Source organism: Pyrgilauda ruficollis, unplaced genomic scaffold (genome assembly GCF_017590135.1).
Source record: "Pyrgilauda ruficollis isolate IOZ18807 unplaced genomic scaffold, ASM1759013v1 scaffold5, whole genome shotgun sequence".
NCBI classification, from domain to species: domain Eukaryota; kingdom Metazoa; phylum Chordata; class Aves; order Passeriformes; family Passeridae; genus Pyrgilauda; species Pyrgilauda ruficollis.
The window spans coordinates 16,539,385-16,564,870 of NW_024526599.1; the positions used below are offsets into that span (position 1 = coordinate 16,539,385).

General features: G+C 37.0%; 1 protein-coding gene across 1 annotated transcript in view; it reads right to left on the minus strand.

Annotated features, from left to right (window-relative positions):
* Positions 1 to 2,705: 2,705 nt before the first annotated feature.
* FAT1 (FAT atypical cadherin 1) overlaps positions 2,706 to 25,486 on the minus strand; it is a 102,882-nt gene continuing 80,101 nt past the window's right edge. Inside the window, exons 14-29 of the mRNA XM_041479945.1 lie at positions 24,114 to 24,503; positions 22,712 to 22,926; positions 22,174 to 22,311; positions 21,724 to 21,867; positions 19,481 to 19,678; positions 14,626 to 15,427; positions 13,517 to 13,648; positions 13,245 to 13,408; positions 12,230 to 12,692; positions 11,573 to 11,726; positions 11,230 to 11,340; positions 10,385 to 11,016; positions 9,978 to 10,115; positions 7,855 to 7,914; positions 5,071 to 5,106; positions 2,706 to 4,181 (exon numbers count right to left, since the gene is read on the minus strand). Of these exons, the coding sequence (XP_041335879.1) occupies positions 3,556 to 4,181; positions 5,071 to 5,106; positions 7,855 to 7,914; positions 9,978 to 10,115; positions 10,385 to 11,016; positions 11,230 to 11,340; positions 11,573 to 11,726; positions 12,230 to 12,692; positions 13,245 to 13,408; positions 13,517 to 13,648; positions 14,626 to 15,427; positions 19,481 to 19,678; positions 21,724 to 21,867; positions 22,174 to 22,311; positions 22,712 to 22,926; positions 24,114 to 24,503 (4,403 nt within the window). The 3' untranslated portion in view covers positions 2,706 to 3,555. The remainder of the gene's footprint in view (positions 4,182 to 5,070; positions 5,107 to 7,854; positions 7,915 to 9,977; positions 10,116 to 10,384; positions 11,017 to 11,229; positions 11,341 to 11,572; positions 11,727 to 12,229; positions 12,693 to 13,244; positions 13,409 to 13,516; positions 13,649 to 14,625; positions 15,428 to 19,480; positions 19,679 to 21,723; positions 21,868 to 22,173; positions 22,312 to 22,711; positions 22,927 to 24,113; positions 24,504 to 25,486) is intronic.

Genomic DNA, 25,486 nt, shown 5'->3' on the forward strand with positions numbered 1-25,486 from the left:
TCCTCCTACTAAGCATACATGCCTGCATCCTGGAGTCCTCAGACCAGGTGTGTTAAATATTGACCAAGTTTCATAGGGTTGGCTGTTGTTGCTTCTGCCCCAATTACTCTTAATCAGCTAGAATTGCAGTTTGTTCTCTGCTTCAAGGCTAAGTGACATTTCATTCACTCAAAATGTAGAATGGACAAAGCAACAATGAGTTTGACTCAAATCTGCTAAATAAAACTTTTAAGTTCTACTAGTTCCTAAGTATTTTAAAATAGAAAAAAAATACTTCCACGGGGGACTTTAAACTACAGTTCAGCAAAGGGTCAGTAAGATGATTAAGAGACTGGAGCTGCTCTCATATGAGAGGCTGAGAGAACTGAGGCTGATCAATCTGGAGAAAAAAGAAGGCTCAGTGGGGAACTTGATGTTTAAAAGTACCTGAAGCTGTAAAGACAGAGAGGCTCTTCTCAGTGGTGCCCTTTGGAATGGGCACAAACTGAAACACATCAAACTACATCTCAACATAAGACTCTTGCTGTGACAACATGAGGACAGATGAACATTGGAATAGTGAATGTGTAACTTCACTGAAATTCCTTATTTTAAAATGTTTGGATTGTAAAAAAAAATCACATGGCCAATGTTTTTGAATGCACTGGACCACTGTTGAGTCGAATAGCAAAGCTCTGCTGTATCAGTTTTAATTGGGTTTAAAATGTCACCAGCTTCATCTCGTGTATTGCTGTAGCTCTGTGTGGGAAAATAGGTTTGATTGCACTTACTGGACCTGAATTAGGCAGTAAGAGCTCCCCACAAAGGGAGCATTTGTCCAACATGTCCTTGCTTTACACACCGACAGCAAAGCTGTTGAAAGCTGCGGAGTTGAAAATGCCTGCTATTTCCATGAGCGTTATGATGCAGCCTTGTTTTCTGCTGTGAAGTATAAACCTTGGTGTTGCGTGTTGCCTAGCAGCACAATTCTTGTGAAAAGGTAAAAAGAAATACATATACATATGTATATATATTCTGATACTTTCAACAAAGCATTCTCTTACACCTACATAGAATTTCATTGTAGAATAATGAGACATTGTTCCTTTTCAGTTTGATGTTCTGTGTCAGCCTTCAGTTTACAGTACTACAAATAAAAGTATATTTAAGTGTTCAAATTCCTGTCCTTCACACCTTTCAATTTTAAAAATCTCTCTTCAGGCCCTTCTAAAAGAGTAGCTTTATAAAATGTATTTGTAGGGCAGGTTTTCATATTTTCTGGGAATCCTTATCAACTGAGAAATGATGCAAATTTGTGCAGCGTCTTCCTCTTGGTGTCTCCTAAGACTCATTCCTACAAAGTAGCAGATATTAAGGAATCTTGAGCAGAACTTCCAGTAAGTTTAACCTTCCTCACTCAAGATGGGCCTTAAGCAGTGATGCAAGCTACTACAGTGTGTGATACCTCTGCTCACAGTTCTGTAAGATTCTTCTAAATCTATTAAGAAAATTCTAATGGTCTGATGTACAAAAGGCTCTTAGTTATCAGGGTGAAAGTGCATGCACAGCCAGAATGTGGGTTTAAAAATATTTTTTAGTCTTTTTACATAAGTCATGGGATTCTTAACCTGCATATGGGCAAGTTAACACAGGAATGTCAGTGCCTGGCTGTGTCCTGTAATCCACCCAATTTCCATTATACAGCTGCCAAGCTGGGAGTTGTTCCATTTTGTATATAAATAGCATTCTAAATACAGTATCCTGTTCCCCTAGATGGTAGAAGGCTGAGGCTTAGCTCTCATGATGGGAGAGAATCTAATATTGTATATTTCTAGGCTACAGAACTTTATGACAGTAGGAACAAAATGGAGGTGGAGCTGAAAGGATTCCAGGCTATATTAAAAATTCACTAATGTGCCAAGAAATCTGTTCTGAACTTAAAAAGCATCCCTCAAGCAAGAGGCAGAAGACAGTTACATTATTCCTTTAGCTTACCATCAGGACAAATTTATGCTAGAGAACTCTGTAAAAGACTTTGTTCTTTTCTAGTCAGAAAAGCAGCTGGATAATACACAGGAAAATGGCATTCCACCTTTCCTTCTTCAAGGTAGACTTCTAGGGCGAACTTAATGTAAGAAATTGCAATTGAAATATAATTGCAGGCAACCACCAACTATTTAGCACAAAGTCAGACAATGGCATGGCCATTTCAGCATGCAGGTGCACAAGCAAAGGGTAACTAGTCATGAACATAAGCATTCAGTCAGACAACGGCATGGCCATTTCAGCATGCAGGTGCACAAGCAAGGGGAACTAGTCATGAACATAAGTATTTAGATGATAAAGGAGGGGAGAAACTGCTTTAAACATCTTAGGGATTTTTTTTTAATATATATTTTTGTGACTTGAGAAAAAAATATTCAGCAACTTACATAGCTGATATTATATGTTTAAAGAAAAATGCAAACTACCGAGAAGGCTACTGCAGTTTGATACCCATCAATCTTTATTCAGACTGGCCCGATTACTTTGAGAAACACCATTAAGCAGACACACACTGCCATCTCGTGAGCATCTCTAACACAGCTGCAGGCTGACTTCAGAGGAGAGGAAAAGGAGTTGCTTGGAGCAAGTAACTTAATACAGTACAAAACATATACAGACTTAAAAAATGCTGCACTGAATGCTTTGTCAATGGTATATTATATAATAGAGATACACAGAGCAAAGCTAAAGTATTTTATTAATAATTTATTGTCAGTAAGAAAGACTGGCTAATGGTAATTTTCAGTAAAAACCTTTACAAGACCATTGGATCACAAATATACAGACACTATAAAAACTGTGTCATGGTGGTTTTGGTTCTAAACTGGTATGCAGAGGGTCCCCAACACACTTTCCAAGAAGGGAAAAAAATGTTTACAGTTCTAAAATACAGCAACCCATTTAAGACGTTTCCATATAGCTGACCCAGAAAAATATCAGACCTAATGTATGTACAATTGAAATTGTGTAAATATGTTGAATGTTTTACAATGAAATGTCAAACCTTAGTTTTCAGGGGAATACATACAGTGATGCCCTGATTATAAGTCAGGGTGCTCATTTTTAATGGCACACTAACACCACTAGTTTTAGTGGAAAACAAATTCACAAAATATCTACAAAATCTAGTTAAAACTATTAAAATCAAAACTGTACATAAAATTTACAAAAAATAGGAGAAAATTAATTGCTTTAGAACTATATAAATATATGCATCATGCTAACATGGAGAAGTGGTATGTGATTTTTTTTTAAACATAGAACAATGTAAGTACATAAAGGGTGTTCAGAAATGGCACAGCCAATGGAAATCTTAGAACTTTCCAAATACCAGGAACTTTCCAAGTCAGGAAATGGAAAGAGGTTCATTTAGTGAAATGAATTGCATAATCCAATGCCGCCATGCCAGTTTAGCTCACTGAAACAAAAGCATTCACCGTGGCTGGAAAAAAGAAAAAATAAAAAAGCTCTTGAAAATTGTTCAGAGATTTGATAAAGTTTGTTAGAGTCCAGGCACTTTTGTTGAGTGTGTCAGACTTCTGTATGGTGCTGGGAATCAAGCGGAGGAATTTTCACATCTTCGAAGTGACCATCGTCTCCACTCTCATAGTCACTCATCATGACTTCAGACTCCATTTCACAGCATGCCGACACATCCGAGCAGGAGGCTGTGGAAGCGTACACAGACATGGACATGTTGTCTACAGTGGGTGCTTCAAAGTCTGCACCGAACCCCAGTGAGTATGGAGCGTACGGCTCTCTGTAGCTGCCGCTGCCGCCACTGGGGGTGGTCTGAGGTTCTGACATGTCTGCAGGGTAGTGATGGGGAAGGTACTGATTAAGGTTGAATCTCTGCCTGCTCCTTGTAGAAGAACCCAAGCTACCTACGGCTGGCATGTCTCTGGGTGGCTGTATTGACTCAAACTGGTCGCTGTATTCAGGTGGTAACGGTGGAAGCTCATCAGGTGCAGGGAAATCATCAGGTGGAGGTGGAAAATCACTTTCTATGTCATAACCACCAGGGTAATAGTCTGTATCGATGGCATTTGGATCTGTGTAGAGGGGAGCTGACTCCTCCACCACTTCGTAATTTGGATACTCTTGGATACCTGGCAACTGAACACTTGGCATCCAATCTGATGTATCCCAGTGATAACCTGAAAAGTTAATTAAAGAAGAAAAATAGTATTACTGCCTTGTATTCAAGTCAGTCTGAACTGAGAAATCCACACATGTATTAAGACAATGCAATCACTGTGATTAGGACACTACTTGTTAATCAGCAGGTTTGCCCTGGTTGCACAAAAGACATTCAACACAATTTTACTTTATGCCATGCATGAGATAGTGCATCATTCACAACTTGAACTTTTACGTTTTCCTAACATGGGAAGAGCTGTAGTCACCTATGGAATGTGCAGTCACAATACATAGTTGGTCAGTGGATAGCAAAGAATCAACACCCTACCTGGTGCAGCTAAATACTTAATTGTTGCTGAGTAATTAGTTAGGGTGATAAAAATGGCCTATTTTTCTTAAGAATATATTTATCATACATAACCCATGACTTTCTTACATAAAAGAAGCAACTTCTATTTGGTCAAGTATTTCAGACTATTTAAAGTGACTCTGCCACTCAAGCACATTATAAAGTTAGTTTCACAAAATGCTGTTAGCTCTACAGGAACACCTCTGATAAAAATCTTTCGTTATTAGTAAAGACATTCAACATTCAACTACAAGTACAAAACAGGAAAATCAAGCTTAATCATGCAAAAATGACTGGACTTTACCCTCTCTTGCAAACTCCCTTTCAATAAGTTTGTATTTGCTGGAAACTAGAGCAAGCCTAAACTAACTAAAAACCAATAATTTCTCTCATCTGAACACCAGTACGGAAAATACGCTATTGTAGTACAGTGCAAATCTAGTAAAGAGAAATCACTGCAGACAAATGCACAGCAAGCAACTGATAGTAAGTCTGTGTTAAAACCAAATATTAACAGAAATTTTGGTGAACATCAATGAACTGCATGCAGAAGTCACCTCTTGAATTGCTGAGGTCAGGAACAGCAAAAGATTCTTTAGGTGGCAGAATAAGAAGAAAAAGGAGAAAACATCTGTAGTTAGGAATCAAATAGTAGAACCAATATGAAGACAAACAATGACTAGTCACTATGACATTCACACTGTTTTTGTTCAGTTTAATTAGCAATACTAAAGTTTTTAAAAAAGTTTTCTCCTGGGCTCCTTATTTGTTAGGACTTGAACTGTAGGACAGCTACTGAATTAATGTACAGCCCATCTGGGACATAGCTGTCTTGTGGTAAAATCTGCAGTCTGGAGTTTACTGAAATCCTTTTATCAGTATATTCAGGACTTCTGCTACAGAGGGTAAGAGGACTTGATCTGTTTTTTTTCTTTCCTTGTATCTACCCTTGTGTTTTGATACAGGGCTCCATCTATTGGCACTTGCACTTTGAAGTATCTCTTGAGTATCAAGGTAACTCTTCCTTTAGTATCTGTCTTCCATGCATAAGCACTGGGAAACCTGCCTCCCTTTGTACGGCAATTCCAACAACTCACGCTCAGCAGAGAACTGCCCTGACAAATATTTAACCTTTCTCTCTTCAGAAATCTATATTCCCTACTGAAGTCTCTATGGACGAGTGATGCCTATCCTAATGGCACAATCTTCTCCTAAGAACTCATACTTTCATCTCTTGGAAGACTGAAGGGACAGAGGCTGACTCTTCTGAGAGAAGTTCCTATTTTTTAAGCTTGCCTAGCCCAGACAAGAAAATACTGTTCAGACTAATGGAGATGTCAGTCTGAACATCTCTGGCCTCAACTCGAGGAGAAGGTTCTGATCATTAGTCTGTTTAGAAGACAACATTCTTTATTTTTCCTGGGAAACTGGGTGCAAAACTAAAGCCAATAGGCATTATGATTTAGAGCACTTTCACCAAGCAATGGGGAGAACTTGGTTTTCCTCTTCTTCTGAGGCAAAGACCTCTTAACATAAATGGCAAAAACACAAACCAGAACCAGACGTGCCCATCTTTATGTGACAATCTGCTAGATTGGAGGTATATTTTCTCTTGTACTCAGCATTGCTGATTTGCATGAAGCTACAACCTGAGGAGCAGTGCAGAGAATACAGGTCTAAAACTGTCCTATGATGAGATTAGCTACAGTTCATGCTTCCAGGATGCCTGGTGAACAGAAACACTTGGGGAGACTAAAGGTAAGGACCATCTGTCCCAGAACATGACCTTGCTGCAGGCTTGAGTAAGGATCTCTGCTGCTTGAACTGACACCCTCCCTGAGGGTGCTCAAAAGCAGAACTCCTTACCTAAGATACTTTGAAAGAAGAAATGCTTATTAAGAGCAGAAACTCTTACATGTTAAGAAGCAGCTGTAGGAGTAGGACATATTTAATCTCTCTACAACTGCAATGTATACAACGTTTGTATTTATCTTATGGTGATACTAAAACACCAAGCAATATTTTTATCTTTGACTTGAGAACTACATCTATAATTTTTAGATTCTACCAATTTAAATCTTAGAGAAAATCTGAGTCAGTTATTAAATATTTCCCCTGGTAGATGTGACCTCTTTTAGTCTTGTAATTCTCCCATTCCCAAGTACTATGCATTGCAATTTTTCTGCACTGAGGACTATTGTCTATAGTTACACATTAATGAAATGGCACCCTCATTAATGAAATACTCTCAAGTAATTGCAAGTCTTTGCATTTGTCTACTTTTTGTGTGTCTGTGTAAATTAAAAAGGGTGTACTTCAGATAACAAACTAAACTGAAACTTTAGCTACTCTAATAGATTTTATGTTCTTACAATGGCTTAATTTTAAGTAGGACTTAGTAAAAACCATTATGTTTCCTGTATATCAGTCTGTATCTAGAAATAGGAAGCATAGGCTGGATGTTATTTCAGAAGAAACCTCTGCAAACTCATGGTCATGGAGTGGATCATTTGCATTTTACTGGAACTTAAAGTAGTCAATTTAGTAAATTAAAACAACAGTTAGCATTTGTATAGACTCACTGGCACATTTATTACTCCTATTATTTTGTAAAGAGTTTGTGTTTCCCAGAGTGGTTAGTTCTTAAATGTTGGCAGAAATAAAATAAAATACCGTTGAAAATGCTGACCTTGTCTCCTTCTAACTTCCAAATACATACTACACACACACACACACATATGTGTGTATATATACCCAAGCACACATTTTAGGTACTGTTGTAAGGCTGCATAGTAACAAGCTACTTAAACTGAGGAGGATGTATGTGGCTATATATCTCAGCTGCAGACAAAAATAATTTTTTTCTGCTTAAGAGACAGATTGATCTGAAGACCTGATCTGAAGGAAGTGAGTACTGATACCAGACCATTTTGATTCTGCTCAGCTGGAGAAGGTATCAACAGGTGTGGGAGGGAGAAGAAAAGGAAGCAGAAGCTGCTGCTGTTTCATCTACATGTATTTGCCTTTGATGATTCTGCTGGCAGCTTTAGTATGAATATTTTCAGAAGAGAGTAAGCACCACGATCTTTTTATGCCAATCCCTTTTTTCCCAAGAAAACACACTTTGAAACCTCTTCACAAGACATCTACAGCATATTCAAGAAAATATTAACAGATCTACAATATTTATATAATTTTTGCTATAACTTATCAGAAAGTCTAAATAAATAATATTTTATAACTTGCATCTGGCTCGGACTACATTACTAGAAGACAATGTAAGAAGACAAACGTGCATTATGCTGCCAAAGCAGTAAATAAATATGAAAACATGTATATACCTTCTTTTTCCACCGAGTCAACAACAGCATTGACAAGGTGTATTACAGTCACTACGGAAGCTTGTAAAAGGTATAAAAGGAGCAAATTAAAACAAACCTATAGTTAGTATCACTTTAAACAGCAGACAGATACACATAAAAAACCCCCATCAACACTGTGAAATTGCAGTTTGTTACTGTTTTATAGAGTAACATTATTAGGGTACATACACATTTACTCTCAATCTAGAGAGTAGTTGAATGTAATACATAAAGCACATATCTAAAGCTCAATTTTATTCTTGCTAAACATACTTGTAACTGAGTACTTGTAACTACTCATGAAGTACATTTTGCATGAGCACAGGGCTGCTTGTGTTACAATTTCTGAAATGTTGCCTAAATATACTCATTTGCATCATACTTTATCTAGATAGCAACAAACTAGACTTTTGCTCAAGGCTTGTGTTGAGTGAATTAAGGATTACTGCATTAGACTTCTCCTTTAAAGATGTAAACAATGTTGCCTCCCTACCAATGAAAGATATGGGAAAGAGATTTTCCCAGAAATTAACTAAAAGGACAGAATATGAAAAATACCTACTGAAAATTTCTGTTACTGATCTACTTAAGTTTTGTATGAAGTAGAGATACCACAGTAGGAATACCAAATTCAGGCTGTTACATACTTATTTAAAAAAAAAAAAACAAACTTAAATGAATGCATTTTTCATGTCTTCCATTTCCCTCAAGATAGTTTTGGAATGGAGAAGGATTTATTCTTATAGGGTAAAAATGAAGTAAGCACATGCAACTTGTTTGCACAGCTCAGTGATTAAATATCAAGCCATTAACTTCTGAATCTACCAAAATGGAAGGAAGGAACAGTATCTATGATGCTACAGATACTTCTCTTAAAATGATGTATTAATGAGTAATCAATACATGACAGGAAATGGAAAAAAGAATACACTAGACATATGAAACGGTGAGGAGGGGAGAACAACATGTACAACACAACACTTAAAACCACAGGAAAAGAAGTTGGAAGTTGGCATCATTTATCTACTGATAAAATGAGGAGGACTGCAAGCATACCATTTTACTTTCACCAATCATTAAACCAGATAGGTTTTTTTCATGCTGTTAATAACAAATCACTCTACTTCATTAAGAAGCAGAATGTTCTTTATTCCTAAGCTAAAGGAATTTCAAGTTCTTTTTTACCAGGCAGAGACAAAAGCAGAAAGTGGAATAAAGAGGCAAAGCACACCTTAAGTTAGCAAATTAAGTTATGCGACAACTGTGGCTTTGTCCAATCAGTACGCCATGTTTCTGAACACATATCAACTATAAAAGCATCTGTCATCACAATGGAAAAGACATCCAATTAATAATAATCAAACCCACAAGTTATGTATGCTGATTATATTTTGATGGACTTGAGGTGTGATCAAAATATTTATTTTTTTATATTGGCTTTTTTCAATGTATGAAATGTTTTTATGAATTCATTTCAATCATGGTGAAAGCCAAATATACTGTTCTATTATAACAAAATTCCTTTTTGTGCAGTTTCCTTCATTACTAAAGTAATCAAACTTACAAGCAGTCCCTTAAACTCTGCTCTCACTCAGAACTGATCTGATCCATATGGGAGCTGAGGTCGCAGCAAGAAAAAGAGAAGGAAACAAATGAAACTGTAACATCAGAAAGCTTTTTACTGAGAGCTGAACAGCAAAGTGAAAGTTCTAATTGTGCAGAGGCCATTTTTTAAATTCACTGTATTCTTGTGTAAGGTGATAACTAAGGGTAACCTAGAGGAGTTTACCCAATTCTAATAAGTTTTAAACACAAGGCTCTGAGCAACTTGAGCTGCATTTTCACTGTAATATTCTAACAGCAGAATGATTATATATAACTTTAAGGTAAAGTAATTAACAGCTGGCATGGAGATAGGTAAAATATTTTTTAAAAATTAACAGATTTGGGTATTAACATAAGTAAATACAAATATATATTAAATAAGCTACTATTTAATATATATTCAATATATGTAAATCCTATTGTTACTAAGAGATATAGATGCAAAGACAGAACAAATGAACATCAGCAGCAGTACAGAATGTTTGCATTTTACGTACCATTGTCATCACATGATTCAGACTGAAAGGAGCTGAGAGACTGGACCTCAGACATGCTTTCTCTTGCACTGTAAGGATGGGAGTTCTTTTCATCCAGAGGCTTCTTAGAAAGGCAGGGGTCAAGATCTACTACTTTAGCTGAAAGAAAAAGTTTCAAGTGAGACAATGAATAGATTCCAGATTAAAGAATCCATACAATTTAAAGCTGAGATCTGCACATTTTTACAAAACTTAGTGGAGCATGAAGGCTGATCAGAGACAAAACCCAGTAAAGTCATAATGCCCTTTGTACTCTAAGAGGTATAGACAGAGACTTTACCAAAGTATAGACAGAGACAATATCAAAATTGCAATTGTACCAGCATACACATTTAACAGGAAAGTAAAAAAATAAGAATGTCTCTTACTGTCATAGTCAAAATCCCAGGTGGGTTTCTGTATTGAATCACTGTCTGATGGTGAGTTGGAGGGTGGTGGAGGTGGCAAATTTGGTGCAACACTGCAAACAGCTACAGCTTTCCGGTGACCATGTACAGAATCTGGGTTAAAAGTACTAAACTCGGGGTGCTCAGGGATAGCAGACCCTTCAAAAGAATTCCTGTCAAGATTGTTCCTGGAGTCACTTGGAATGCTTGGAGTGTATGAAATGGGACGGACAGGAACCTGTGGTGGGATGTCAGAATAGATGTTCTTATTCAATTTTGCATCAAAACATGGTCTTTGCAAGAAGGCTGTCGTAGCTCCCAGTTGCTTGTCTTCAGGTTCTGGCTGGTGCTTCTTCTTTCTACCAACCACTTTGCGGCAAACAACAAAAATCACAACTAACAAGAAGATTCCTGCCACGAAAACAATAATGCCAATCACTTCAGCTAAGCCAATGTTCCAAGATGTTGAAACATATTTATTGAGAACAATGTCTGTGCAGTGTTTGCCTCCAAATCCATGACTACAGTTGCAGTGATATGAGCCATAAGTATTCTCACAAAGGGCACCATTGAGACATGGGTTTTCTACGCATTCATCCACATCAGTCAGGCACCTATCAGAAACAGAGCACAGCAGTGATGTTTAGCTTACATCAGTAGTCTTTGTTGTAATCTTGCTCTCAACAATTTTAGATATATTTATTATAAGTTACTGCATACTAACATGCATTTTGCTGTTTTATCAAAATCCCAGATTTCAATCAGCGTGAACTGTTAATCTGTTAAATAACACTAATAAAATTCAATATATGTGGAATGCTACCTACCTTTCTCCACGAAAGCCTGCTTCACACTCACAAACAGGTCCATCCAAGCTGTCAATACACTTGCCACTGTTTTTGCAAGGGTTGTCTTTGCAATATGGACCCAGCTGGCATCTGCAAAGGCAAAACAAACAAAACCAGCTGAACATTTACCTTACTGCAAGCGAATTTATAATGTGGGATTCACAGCTGTAACACAGGGGCTGCTGTTAACTTCAGCCAGCTCCAGTATGTCTCAAATCTGAGCTTAAAGTTGGAAACACATAAAAAAAGAAACAGAAAAAGTGTTACATTTATATCCTGTTTTCCAAGGGGTTCATTGATACAATGAACCATACAAACATACCTTTGGCCTGTGTATTGTCCTCGGCACTGGCAGATAAAATCATCACTGACTGGGATGCAAGTCCCACCATAAAGGCAGGGGTTGGAAGCACAAGGGTTGACACTTACATCGCAGTGAGTTCCCATAAACAAAGGTGCACACTTGCAGTAGTAACCTGAAATCAAATACAGTCTTGTTGAAAGTTGCACACGGCTTTACCGGATTTGAGATAAAATCCTCCCTGCCCACCTACAGATTTAAGATAAATTCCTCCCTACCCACCAACCTGTTATGTGAGAGAAAGGATGGGAAAAAATAGAAGTATTTTTATCGAAAGATGAGGCAAAGTCTAACAGTAACATTTTTCTCACAAAACACAAGTTGTCCCAATGATTTCAGAATTTTTAAAGAAAGACTCCAAAGTAGGCTATTAAGAGGATGGACCTCAGACATCAGCACTGAAGCTTAAATCCCCACTTTTCCAGATGGACTTTGTCTACCTCATACCCCAAGGAGCTGAATCGAGAAGGCACATGCAGCCTTCCCACCTGTTCAACAACTGATCTTCTACAACTCTGGGAAACCAAAAATTATGCAAGAAGTTGTTTTGTCCTTCAAAGCAGAGAAGTTGAAAAGCAGTTTTGATAGCTAAAAGCAGAAGAATACAGAGTAGCTTACCTCCATTTGACAGTGCGTTGCAGACGCCTCCATTCTGGCAGGGGCTGCTTGAACAGCCATCTGTGGCAGTCAGTAAGCACCCAGGCGTGACATCTACGGATTCTTCCATGTGTGCATAGTTTCGTGGCTTGCTGTTCAGGGGCAGCTCTTGTCCATTTAGTACAATGGAATCCATGCAGCCTCTAAAACCATTGCTAACCTGAGGACTTCTACCATGTCTTGTACCTTGCTGACGGATATGACCACCAAAAAACACGTGATTGTCTAGGTTTAGTGTTCTAAGTGTACCAGGAGCAGTACCAGATGCAGTATGCACCCTGTCCAGAACAAGTCGTGCATAGTTTCCATCCACTTCAAGAGACACAGAATGCCACTGGCCATCGTTTATCTGAGTGCTCTGAACAGAGACAATCCCGGGTCCACTGCCACAATCAAATTTATATTGCAGCCTTCCATGGTGGATCTACAGAGAAAAGGCACAATATCAATAAATGGTCTACACACTTAAAGAGTATAAAATATTGATGCCTATAAAAGATTATGTTTGCTGGAGAAACAGGATGATGGTGGTGTTCATAAAAAGCAGTTTAATAACATTGTTTCCAAGCACAGCAACTGTGATTTATTCTATATGGTTCTTTTAATTGAAATGTACACTTTGTACATTTTGTTCCTCTAGTAAAGGAGTCACAAATCATAATCAAAATATTACAATACTTCAATACCTTTCATCTTGTGCTTTAAGTAACTTTTCCTGTATGGGCTTCAGTATTATAAGCAAATAAATTTAAAGTTGTTTAAAATATATTATTCAGGAAGCTTTGTTTGTTTACACATGTAAAACTTTCTGTTCAAGTTTGTCACCTGGATGTGTAACACACCCTACCTTTAAAGCAATTTTCAATTATAACCACTCTACAAAGATGTTATGACTCAATCTGTTAATCTGACACAAAAATAGTAAGAAGATGGTAGGAAGAAAGGAGGAGTTATGCACTAGGAGATTTTAATATACCTCTAAGATACTGTAGTCTGTTCCTCGAGCATACATAACAACTGCATGAGCAGAGTAAGTTCTAAGTCTCATTGTCAGCTTCATTTCCTCTTTGTTCTCATTTTCCATGAGACGATATTTCACATAGCTGCTCCCAGTAAATGTCACAGCAGAGCCAGCTGATGCTTTGGAATACAGAAAAGCATGAAAAGTATTAGCACAGGACTGGAATCAAATTTATATTTGGAAAGTAATATGGTTTTACACAGAGTTTTTTAAAGTTAATTCCTTACCAGGACACTGTCCAGCTTTGCTGTCTTGGCAAACACAGGTGTATTTTCCTTCCTTCGGATCTCCTAAACATTCAGTACCTTCAGGACACGGGTTTCCTTCGCACACACTGTTCACCAGGGGGCATTTCCCTTCTGTAAAACCAAACCCATTATTTCTTTTCTGTTGGTGGTGATTATTTCTTTTCTGTTGGTATTTTGTTAGAAGGGACTCTTAAGTATAGTAGCTGAAAGTGCCCCAAATGATATTCCTGACTATCAGACAAGGAAGTGAGTAACAGTTATGGGGCATGACTGGCACAGACTAGACAAATAGAATAGACTGGCTGATGCTTATTCTTATCTTGATTACTCAATTCAATTGGTAAAATTGGGAAACTGGTGTTGTTGGTTTAAGGCTTAGCATTAGAATCATTCACCACAAAACCCAACATGTAGATATTAAACATGGACAGAGGAGGTTGGGGAGAGCAGAGAAAAGCATGTCTGTATTTGAGACAGAAAAGGAACAGGCTTTAAATATTTACTTCATAAGTGCAAGTCCACTCAGCAAGGTTAAGTCCTGATTTTAAAAAGCAAAGTCCTGATTTTAAAAAGTTTTTTCCTCAGAGATAAAGATAAATTAATCTTCTGTCAGAAATCTTTATACTTACATGTATTTTAATAAACATTGATTTCCCACATTACCCTCTCATTCTCAAACAAGTTTGGAAACTGTGTGGGTTACTCCTCTAAGCAGAAACAAGGAAGTATTCAGGTACTTTGCAGGAACTTACTTTTGTGCACACAAGACTGAAAATGGCCATCAAAATAGGATAGGCAACAACAACAAAAAAAACCTTCTTTCATAAAATGGAAAATGAAGGTGTAGTAGCTATAAAAAAAATAAATGTCCACTCCCATAAACTTGTATAATGTACACTCTTGAAATGAAGTAATGAGATAAGAAAGAATTACTCTTTACTATTAATAAAATTAGGCAAATACTATGGAGAGAGTTACAGAACATTCCTGATCTTGTCCTGTAATATAAACTTCCATCTGTGGATTACTGCTTTTTAAAACCAGAACAATTTTTTCTGAGATACGATTTCCCTTACTGTGTTTCTTACCTTTACAAAGACAAACTGCTGTTCTATGATGACGAGGAGTGACGAAGCTCAACCTGGCTGTGCTGTGAGTTGACATGACGTTCTCATCCACTGTTACTTTTTCTTCACAAAATTTCAAAGGACAATCTAGGCCTGCACAGAGCTTATGAAACACATCAATTATCCGGACACCTAAAATCTCCTCTAGGTCAGGCACAGAAGAGTTTATCTTGTGGAGCAAAATTCTCATCGGGTGGTGAGAGCTACCAGACTTTTCGATATTCAGGAGGACATCCAGATTAGAAGGAGGATCAGAAGGCTGCAAACTAACAATCTGGATGTCATTTCTCCTCACGCCCAAGATGTTTCTCAGCGCTCTCTGGAAATTGCGCCAGTAATCACCAATGAATTCTTCAGGGGACAGGTTTGCAAAGCGTATTGCGATACTGTGATTTAATACATCTTGTGTGATTTGTCTGATGTGTACAGTAATATCAGCTGCAGTTGTAAATTTTCCATCTGTAACAGTGACATTTAGGAGGTACTGTCCTACATCTAACCTTTTGTGTGCTATTAGTTTGCCACCAGTACTGGAAACAGAGAACAAGGATTCCATTTTGGGGTCCAGACTGTATGTCAAGGTATCATAAACATCTTGATCGGTTGCGTGAATTTTTCCAATGACACCACCTGAATATTCTTCCCCAAAGGCTGTGATAAAGATTTCCAGAGGCAGTATTGCTGGAGAATAAATGCTTTCCTCAATAACTCTAATATCAATGTAAGTCAAAGATGACAATGGCGGTTTTCCATTATCTGCCACCTAAAGGAAAGATGAGGACAGAATTACATTTTTGCTTTATCTCAAATTCTACTGTACATATTTATCCTGTATACAGTTGAGCTATATTTTTGTACCCAAAAAAAACCCACCAAAAAGTCCTATAGGAAAATGCTTTACATAAATTCCACAACACAATTCCTAACATAAAAATTAACACTGAAAATTTAAAATGCTTATATAAGCAGGCACACACAAGCATGTTTTCACTTCTCCCAAGATTAAAAGCCTAATAAAGTGCTCTTATTATCTGAAAATACCAGGAAGATACTAACACTAGTAGCAAATACAGAGGAAATGCACAGTAGCTGATTTCAGACAGCAGATGGTGCTTGAAGCTTTTTAATATCAAGCATGGAAACACATTACAAACTTGAAATGAGTCATGCACTAGAAATGTACAACATGCTTCACTACAATTAGGAGGTAATCTGGAAGACAAAGTAAATGTACTGTGCCAAATAGAACTTCAAAATGAAAAAAATGCATGCAGAAAGTTAATTATATTGCCTTTAATGATTTTTGGTCACAAAGAGGAAAACAAGAGGTGGGTACCTGTAGTGCTATTTCCTTCAGACAGTTAATCAACTATCTTTAACTGTATCAGCCTAATTTCAATTTTTAAGCCTTTTGGAACACCCTATTCTCCACCTCTTTCGGACAAAGACATACACTGTTGTTGTACGAGGACAGTAAAAAAAAAAAGTGGAAAAGTGAGTTAAGAGCATTCCCTTGGCTTCACTTTTTTCTTTCTATTTCTCACCTCTTATTTCCCATCTACTTTTTCCAGAACTCTCTCTCAGTTACTGAAAGTGACACTGAAGAAATAGTTAAAGAAGAATTGGAGACATGTGAAGGTACATATGGGATTACGAGGCTCAGAAAGTAGAAGATACTCTGCATTGTTTAGAAGATGTTGCAATAATTTTACAGAGTAAACTTTGAAGATCTATGTGGAGAGGCTGCTTTTCATTTTTTTATACAAATTTAAGCAAAAGAGGAATAACTCCAAGCACAAGATTATCTGTGGATAGGCACATAAACATGACATTTTTAAAAGGTAATGCATGTCTCATAGAACTACATGTCTTCATCTGTTTCTTTTAATTCCAAAGGACAGGCATGGCTAGAAACTTGTCCTCCAGTTACCCAAATAAATAACAAGAGCTTTAGCTCAAGTTGGCAAAGTTTTGTTTTGCCTAGATCTCTGCCTGGAAACAAGACAAGGCAGGCAGTTTAGCTACAGAAGAAATGCCCAAAGGAAAAAAGATGGTCAAAACAAACAGACAAGCAAAATTATAACAAATGGACAGCAAGTAGGAAAGAAGAGCCCCAGGAGAAATGGTTTTTCAATAGTGCAGATATTTAAAAATGTGCTGTGGTTTTAAACTGAAGACTTCAGAGTGTGGCACAAAGGACTGCATGACTCACAGCTGAAGATTTTGCACACTAATGCTGTGAGACATTTGTTAATGGATAATCTATTTCCTCTGGAGAGAGCACAAGCAAATACGACTGGCATGGCCATATAAGGTGACCACTGGGGGAAAAAAAAATCCTTTTTTTATTAAAATGACAAAAGTAAAAGTCTTTTGGAAGTAGTGGGTGCGTAGAGTACGTATGGAGAAAGTTTGTGTAGTTTTAGTGGGGTTTTTTTGGTCATGAGTTTTTTTAAATGAAAGTATGCCTGTAAATTAAAAACATCACTACCTCAGCAATCCATTCAAAAAGCAACTAAGGTGAAAGCTGTCAATACTGAAAAGCACACCAGTAAAGGTCAGCTAAAAACTGAAAATGGGTATCAAGAAATCACACACAGCCGTTAACTTGTGATTTGCAAGATCAAAATGCAGAAATTAAACATAATGCAAAGTTGAGAAAACACCTTCCTACAGACTTTAAAAAAATATTATTTTAAAGGAACAGAGGAAGAATATTTTTCTTCAACAGCCATGCCTATAATTTTGTGTGTATCATTGAAACTGGAGTCTTGTAATAGGGAAATGCTAGTTTTAGTCTTGGATGCCTTCATACCCATGGGTTGTAAGATAATAGCAAATAGCAGCAGTACTGTCTATTGAAAAAAGCTAGCAAACCGTAAAATGACAAATGGCAACTAAAACACAGTGATATATTTCAAGAATCCTGTCGAGAAACTTGGAAATCAACAGGTCAGACAGGTCCAAAAAACTACACAAAAAGAAGCACATTACTGAAGTCTGCTTTAATGACTTACAGTTTCTGAGAAGTCTTGTTCTAAATGAATACATTTGTTTTAAGACACTTGTTTAGCTACTGGATGCCATTAAAATAGCCCAAGTTCATTCCCTAATAAAAAGCCACTTTTCAGCTGCTGTGCTGAAGACAAGATAGCTGAAGTACTGACAGGCTGTTTACAAGCAGACTAGAGACCCGAAAGTGGCTTAGAAATGAAAGAATTGTAAGATTCCACCCAGAGGAAGATGTCAGACAGGCATCTCACACTTAAGAAAAGCTAGGCACATCAGGAAGGGCCAAAGGTGCAGCTAAATCATGAAATGTGACAAAGTCAGTGTAACAGTCTACACAGAACACATGTAACTGCCTGTACATGCATTTATAGGAACACATTAAAAAAGCAAAATAAATAGAAATTAGTTACTATTTAGAGAAGATTTAAAGTAAAACATATGGATCTTGCACTACACTGATTCCCACATACAGGAAAAACATCCATAAACAAAAAGGTGACTTTGGGGAAACTGGCATATCAGTATTGAGGAAAAATGGCTAACAGAGGAATGATATACCTGCCCCCATTTTCATCCCAATTCTTAAACCCTAAACTAAACTACACTTAAATGAAACTATATCTGTCCTTATATTGATGGCTCCTGGTTACTAACATTTCAGTGACTCAAACAGCAAATTACAATATCTGTGTGAATTTTTTCTTCTTTCCCCAAAGAAAATAGACTTTGTGTAAATATGTCACAATTATCCCAATGTGGACAGAATTCAGCATACACTGTTAGAAACAGTATTACTTGAAAATACTGCAACTGCATGTTTACTCAAATTATCTGCAATGGTATGTGTAAGAATAATTTTGAGATTAAAAGAAATTCCTCATGTGAAAATGAAGGTAAGAATTTTTCTTAAAACTGAATCTGGAAATGAAGTTTAAGAATTAAGGGCATCTACTTTTAGCCTACTAATTTTAAGTCCTCTGTTCCCAGCTGCTTAATTTATAACTGAATTAAAAAAGACTAGATAAAATTAAAACAATTGGTTTGAACTTTTCTCACACTAGTTTACAAAAAAATATTTGAGAGAACTTAGCTAGCTTAATGTAACCTTGGACATGGTCTGATCTTTCTGCACAACAATGGCAAATGTAGCATATATTATAGCACTTCAGGGTCATTTTTTAAGTTTTATGCTGTGGCTTCCACTGCAGGATCCTGAGACCTCAAACTACTGCACTGCAAGTTTCAATGCTATGAAATAAGGTCTACTGAAAATACTTTGAAAAAAGGTCCGAACTTATAAAAAGATGTTTTCAATTGCCATTGAAAAAAGAATGTGGCACTACAAGAAAATTTTCCATTACTGCTATGTTGTGCAATATCCCTGCTTTCAGCATGTGAGTTTAGTCCAGCACACAGCTTCAAGGGTCAAAACAACAGCAGCAAGAGGAATTCTACAGTCAATAGTGAGTGGCTCAAGGGACCTGTCCCCTGCTGGTTTTTCAACATTCCAACAAGAAGGCAAAGGGCTTATTAAGACCACTCACCCAGTTAACATTTCACTTACACCTTACTTCTACCTGTGAGTTTAACTGAACTTCCCATTGCAGCTGTGTAGATTAGCATTTTTAAACCAACAGATTTTGTCTATGAGGACATCACCTCATGGGACATGCCTCAAATGACTACTTGGCATGTCAGATTCTTCTAACAGAAAGACAAGTGGTGGAGAGAACACGAGTGGGAAAAGTTAACCAAATACTTAACAATGCAAAACAGTAAGAGGAACATGACAGAAACATCCTACCTTAACATGAAGCAAGTAGTGATCTCTCACTTTGCGATTCAGTGCAGCACTGGTGGTCAGAACTCCCTGCTGGGTAATCTGAAAAGTTCTCTCTTCGTTTCCAGTCAGGATGGTGAAGAGAAAAGGAGGGCCGTTGTGAGAAGAATCCCTGTCTGTCACCACTAGCTGCAGCACACTGAATCCAATAGGCTTATTTTCCTATGGATATATAAAACGCATTGCTTTTGTTATAATTGAGGATACGGTCTGATGCTGATTTCTTCCTTGCAACAGAAACCCCAAAAAATCACTGGCAAACCAGTTAATCAGTACAAGAGAAATCAGAATGACAATATTGCTTCAGGGAAACTATTACCCTCTAAGATTAAGACTCAAAAACAGTAAAAGGAGAAAGGCAGTTTTTTAGACTTTGTATTGTATTTTTGAAGGTAGCTCAGCCTTGACACTTCACATTTTTCACTTCTGGTCTGAATTAGTATTACTGTAGCCTAATTACCAAGTCATCAAAGATTTGAAATTTAGAGAAAACACCTGTTAAGAATAATCTAATGCCTTTGTTGGGAGGACTAGAAAAATACACTCCTCCATCTGACCCCTTGTGCCCCTAATTAAGAGTTCTCCCTACAGTGGTGGCTACTACAGGCACCATCCAGTTAAAATATGAAATCCAGGTTTTAAAATTTGCATCATAAAATCCCTTCAAGTTTGTATCATGTGGATGTCTGAGGTTTCACAGACACTTCACATATGTTGGCTTATCATGTGTGTTACACCCACACATAACCTTATCTGACACTTTTAACATCTCTCCCAGAATACTTTTACTCTACTGTACCAGCCAGATTTCTCTATATACATACTTATTTGAAAAGTAAGAAAAGTAGAAACATTATTTTGAAGTACAACAATAACAAATGCTATCCCTTTCACAGATGTAAAAACTCTTGATAACAATACTACGATCTGAGAGAGTAAATCAATTTAGCTATCAGATACTGCAAAAAGCTGAAGCTTTTTCCCTTTCAGCAAAACAAAGACCATTGCTTTAAAATACAAATATTTACAGTTGGACATCCAAAGTAATTTGACTTTCCTAAAAGCTAAGCACATTTTCTACTGTGTCCAAATATATCCATCTCCATTGCAAGAGGAAATGCACACCAGCATTCTTGGGCAACTCCTCCAGCTTTTTCTCTGCTACCTTCAATTAGGGCAGGCCCATATGAATGAACTATAAAACAAGAGGTCTTCCTTTTTAACTGAGTAAGGGAAATTGTGTTGGCCACACAGTCTGAAGTTTAAGTGAGATATTAATTAACATTTATTTTAAGAAAGACTATTACAGGGGAAAAGAAGATACATTTAACAGCACACAAGTTTTGGGTTTGCTTTTTATTTGGTGGGGCTTTTTGGGGTTTGGGCTTTTTTTTTTGTGGGTTTTTGGTCTGTTTTTTTTTTTCCTTTTTTTTTTGGTTGGGTTTTTTTTTTTAAAGCAAGATCCAGGACATCTTATTTGCATCCTGTGTGCATATTGTATATGTTAACTTTGTCCTGTTTTGGAAAGCTGCCTTTACAAAGGATGCACACTTGTCTCAAACACAAGTGGTACGTTAGGATGGCACAGTGCATCAGGTAACATTGTCTGATCCTCACAGATTTACTGCACCAGGCCAGGAAACAGCAGAAGGACACAGGGGATTGAGCTCATTACATTACTAATCTACAAAGCTCTTAATGCAATTCCTTTGTTGACTTCCATTTACTTCCTATTGGATTTAGGAAGACAAGAAGTACAGATGCTGATTCTGCTGTCTTTGCTTTAGCAGTTTTCTGAATCAGGCAAGTACATGCCAGACACTTGAGAATGTGGCCTACAGCTACCATCCTACGGTGTAAAATTAGTCAAAGGATTGGTATGCAGCCATATGAAATTCCACTCTTGTTCTAACTGCTGCTTACCCCAGAGGAGGCCAACAGGAATTAGGGCTTAACCTATGTGCCATGGTGCAGAACACTAGCTTCATAGTGACAGGTACCTAAAGGAACTTTTTCTAAGCAGTAACTAAGACTAAAAAGAAATAGCAAAATTATTATATATTTTAACATCCCTGTATAATTCTAAGATTGTTCTATGCATAAATGGACTTTATGGTGACCTTAAATAATTAAAAACACAGAAAAATTCAAGTCACAAATTTGCAGTCCAATAACATTGATTTTACTACTTCACTAGTTGCATTTACCTGGATGATAACACTATAGTTTCCTTTTGAGAACACTGGAGGATTATCATTTACATCAGAAACATCAATGTTAACTGTAGTTGTGTTAAGCTTAGGTGGGCTTCCATTATCTGAAGCTTGAACTGTCAAGGTATATCCTGAAATCTAAAAAATTAATAAAAAAAATTAAAAACATTTACTAAAGAGGAAAAAAGTAACAAACTCAGATTTTGTTTTATGGAGGAATTATTTTAGCACAACCCCAGGAAAGCTTTCTTTCATATATTTAATCCTTTCTCTTACTCCCAAAAGTACTGATATAAACAGATGCTTGCACTTTACTACAGCAATATTAATTTTGGAACATGAAATGGTAAGTAAGTTTTCTTACTCTTAGAGTAAGAAAACGGTGGTCATCAATTATGTGTAAGTAAATTAATGCCAGCTGCCTTAAAACCACAAAAAACTCACCTTTTCTCTGTCTAGAAGCTTAGTCACTTTTATTTCACCCCTGGTAGGGTCAATTGTAAAAGGATTTCCTTGGTTGCCATCTATAATTGTGTAGTGAATGCGGTTGTTGGAAGGCCCATCAGCATCATCTGCCATAACCTAAGGGACATTACAGTCTCATTTAAAAGAGGTGAAATAGACTCTAGCACCTTTCAGATAAACTCATCCTGAAGATGAGCTCTTTTGGTCTAACAAATTTCACAGTTCACAGGAGAAATGTCATCTCAATAGAATATACCAACATCACTTGATTTCCTGAATTTCTTCTGAAAATTAAGTCATGGTCTCATGAGGAGAACATAAACTTATCACAAAATATTATCTACTTTCCCACAGCATCTGAAGTCCCTACTTCTGAAACTTTTCCAAAGCAAATTTTTAATTCACTCAGTAGCAAACATCTATTCATTGATGTTCACCTTCAAATCAATACTAATTCCTTCAAGACTGAAAGCATGTTCATCATGACAGTATTTCAAAGTGAGAAACCAATACGTACTGTAATAACTGATTGTTCAAGCATGGCATCTTCACTGATTACTGCAGTGTAAGTGTCTTGGCTAAACACTGGAGAATTGTCATTGATATCCGTGACATTAATATTCACTGTTACAACATCACTTAATGAAGGTGTGCCTCCATCTGTGGCTTCCACTGTCAAGTAGTACTCATGAGAACTTTCATAATCCAAACTCTCAATGATAAAAATGGCTCCTAGGGAAGAAGAAAAAAAAAGCCTCAACAAACTCTGCTACTGCTGTAGTATTATGTATTGCAACTTTTTATTTCGTCCTGACAAATACTCAGCTTCTTCAGGGCTAAATTTTTCACTGTAAAGGTAGAGCTACCCAGTGAAATGATTATGCTTCACACGTATAAGTGAAATGATGCTAAGTTCCTGCCATTACCACAAAAGATTCAAAGTTTAAAACAATCTGGCTTACATTTTGTAATGAGAGTTTTTAGGTGACTAGTTAAGATAGTGCAGTCCCTAGCATAAAAACTGATTTTCCAGTTGAGTTTTTCTGGAACCTTTTTACTCCTTTCAAATATATGAAGTTTATCTTCCATACCTTAGTACCAGCATGTCCACTGAAAAAGCAGAATTGTAATTTCCACTACACTAGTACAACTAACTACTAAACTATTTAAATAACTACTAAAAGTCAATTAGATTTAACTTTTGGGTAGAAATCTTATTAAAAACAAAACCAAAAATAAAAAACCTCAAACCCAAGCAACTTTGCAAGAAATTAGGTCTAGAAAAAGAACTATATAAGTAAACAAAACTGAGGCATTTATTGATTTTTAGCAAAGAATTGTCATTAATAGGGAAAAATTCTCAACATAACCTAAATAGTCCCTGAGACTAAATCTGACTATCATACAAGCCTAAAATCTCCACTGTCATGCTGGACATATGGTTGAACATAATATTCCAATTCCAAGCTCTCTTTAATGCCATATCAAACTTCTCTAGGATTACTGCCTTTGTGGACCAACGACTAGTCTTCCCAACCAATTTTATTTCTAATCCTTCTTTTGCCAAGCCTGGCCATCCCTTCTGATTATATACCTTTTGCGGAAGGACTATTCTGTTTCTCATTATGATCTATGTCTTTTCACCTGCCTGCCCCCAGAGCAGGAAATTTCCAGTTAGGAAACCTTTATATCCAAGTAATAATTCAATAAATAGAAGCAACAAATAAAGTTCCTATTCTACATTTTACTGCACGCCTCTAGTAAGGTTGCTGGTAAAATGGGTGAAAAGACAGCAGCAGCAACTTCACAGCGGGGATGAAGCACACAGATTGTACATAACCTGGCTGAACTATGGAGGAAGTCAGCATGGCATGGTGCTTGCTTGGCCTGAAGTAATATTCACAGTTGTAACCTGTTACCTGTTGTTGAATCGATGCTGAATTTTCCATGTTCGTTCCCACTGACTATTGAATACGTGATTTCAGCATTGGCTTCAATGTCTCTGCTTGCAGCATAAATCTGGAGAACTTCAGTTCCAACCAAGATGTCCTCTGATACACTTGCACTGTACTCCCTATGCTCAAATACGGGTGGATTATCATTAATATCCAAAACAGAAACTATAAGACTACTTGTTGAAGACAGTCTTCTAGGTAAGCCTTCATCTGTAGCCTTCAAAGTTAACGTGTACACAGCTTGCAATTCCCGATCCAAAGGCTTCTCCAAACGAATGATTCCAGAGAATTCATCAACAGAGAACTGCCCCTCTGCAGAGTTCACCAGTGCATACCGGATTTTACGGTTCAACCCTGCATTTTGAAAACAATTTTCAAGTATGAAGCAGCCTTTAAAATACACAACAGAATAATCCATCTGATAGCTTGGAATATAATTCATGCATTCTAAATATTATCATTGTGTTAAAAGTACATTTTAGAAAGAGTTAAAGTCTTTTGTGAGGGGCAGAATTACTTCCAGAAAACCATTAAGCTAATACTTCACTGCACTGACTTTCTGTCATACAGAAAACATGAACCATGGTTCTGCTTCAGTTACACCACTAGTTAATATGAAACAATTGTTAATATAAATGTAATTATAACTTTAGAACAACAGAATCTGCTTAGCAAGTTTATAATAACAGAGGAGGATATGGGAGAGTTAGGTTGCATCAATTAACTAGACTCAAAACCAGTACATTTTTTTAAGAATCATGCCCCAAAATTAACAGGAGTGTAATTTCTAGCACGATTTCTTTATAAAACAAACAAAAACCTTATAGATTATAGGGGCAGGTATTTTGGTCCACCTGAGCCTCAAAGACTAGTGAAGCATGAAAACAACTGTCTGTTACCTTTCAAGTGAGCAACCTAGCTTTGTCATCGCACAAAGCAGGTCAGTTGTTTTAGGAAACTGAGGCTATTCATTAATACTATTTGATTAAGAAACTGATGAGATGTGGAAATCATACGCCTTAAATGCTGTTGTGTTCCTTACAACAAAGCCTATGAGCAAACTCTTTCTGATGTCACTTTCAGTTCATGTCCACTTAAATATCTGTAACCGAACAATGAAGACGAAGAGACAGCAAAAATCTTAACAGCATAAATCTTAACAGCATATACATAAAGCTACAGTTGACCAGTGTTCTCTTGATGGTACGACCACCGATGGCTGGCCTGAGAAGCACAAAAATCCATGAATAGTCATTTACATGAACAGACATGTATTGAGAGTCCTGTTACTTACAGCATGAGTAAAAGGATGAACCTAATAGATCATAGCATTAATA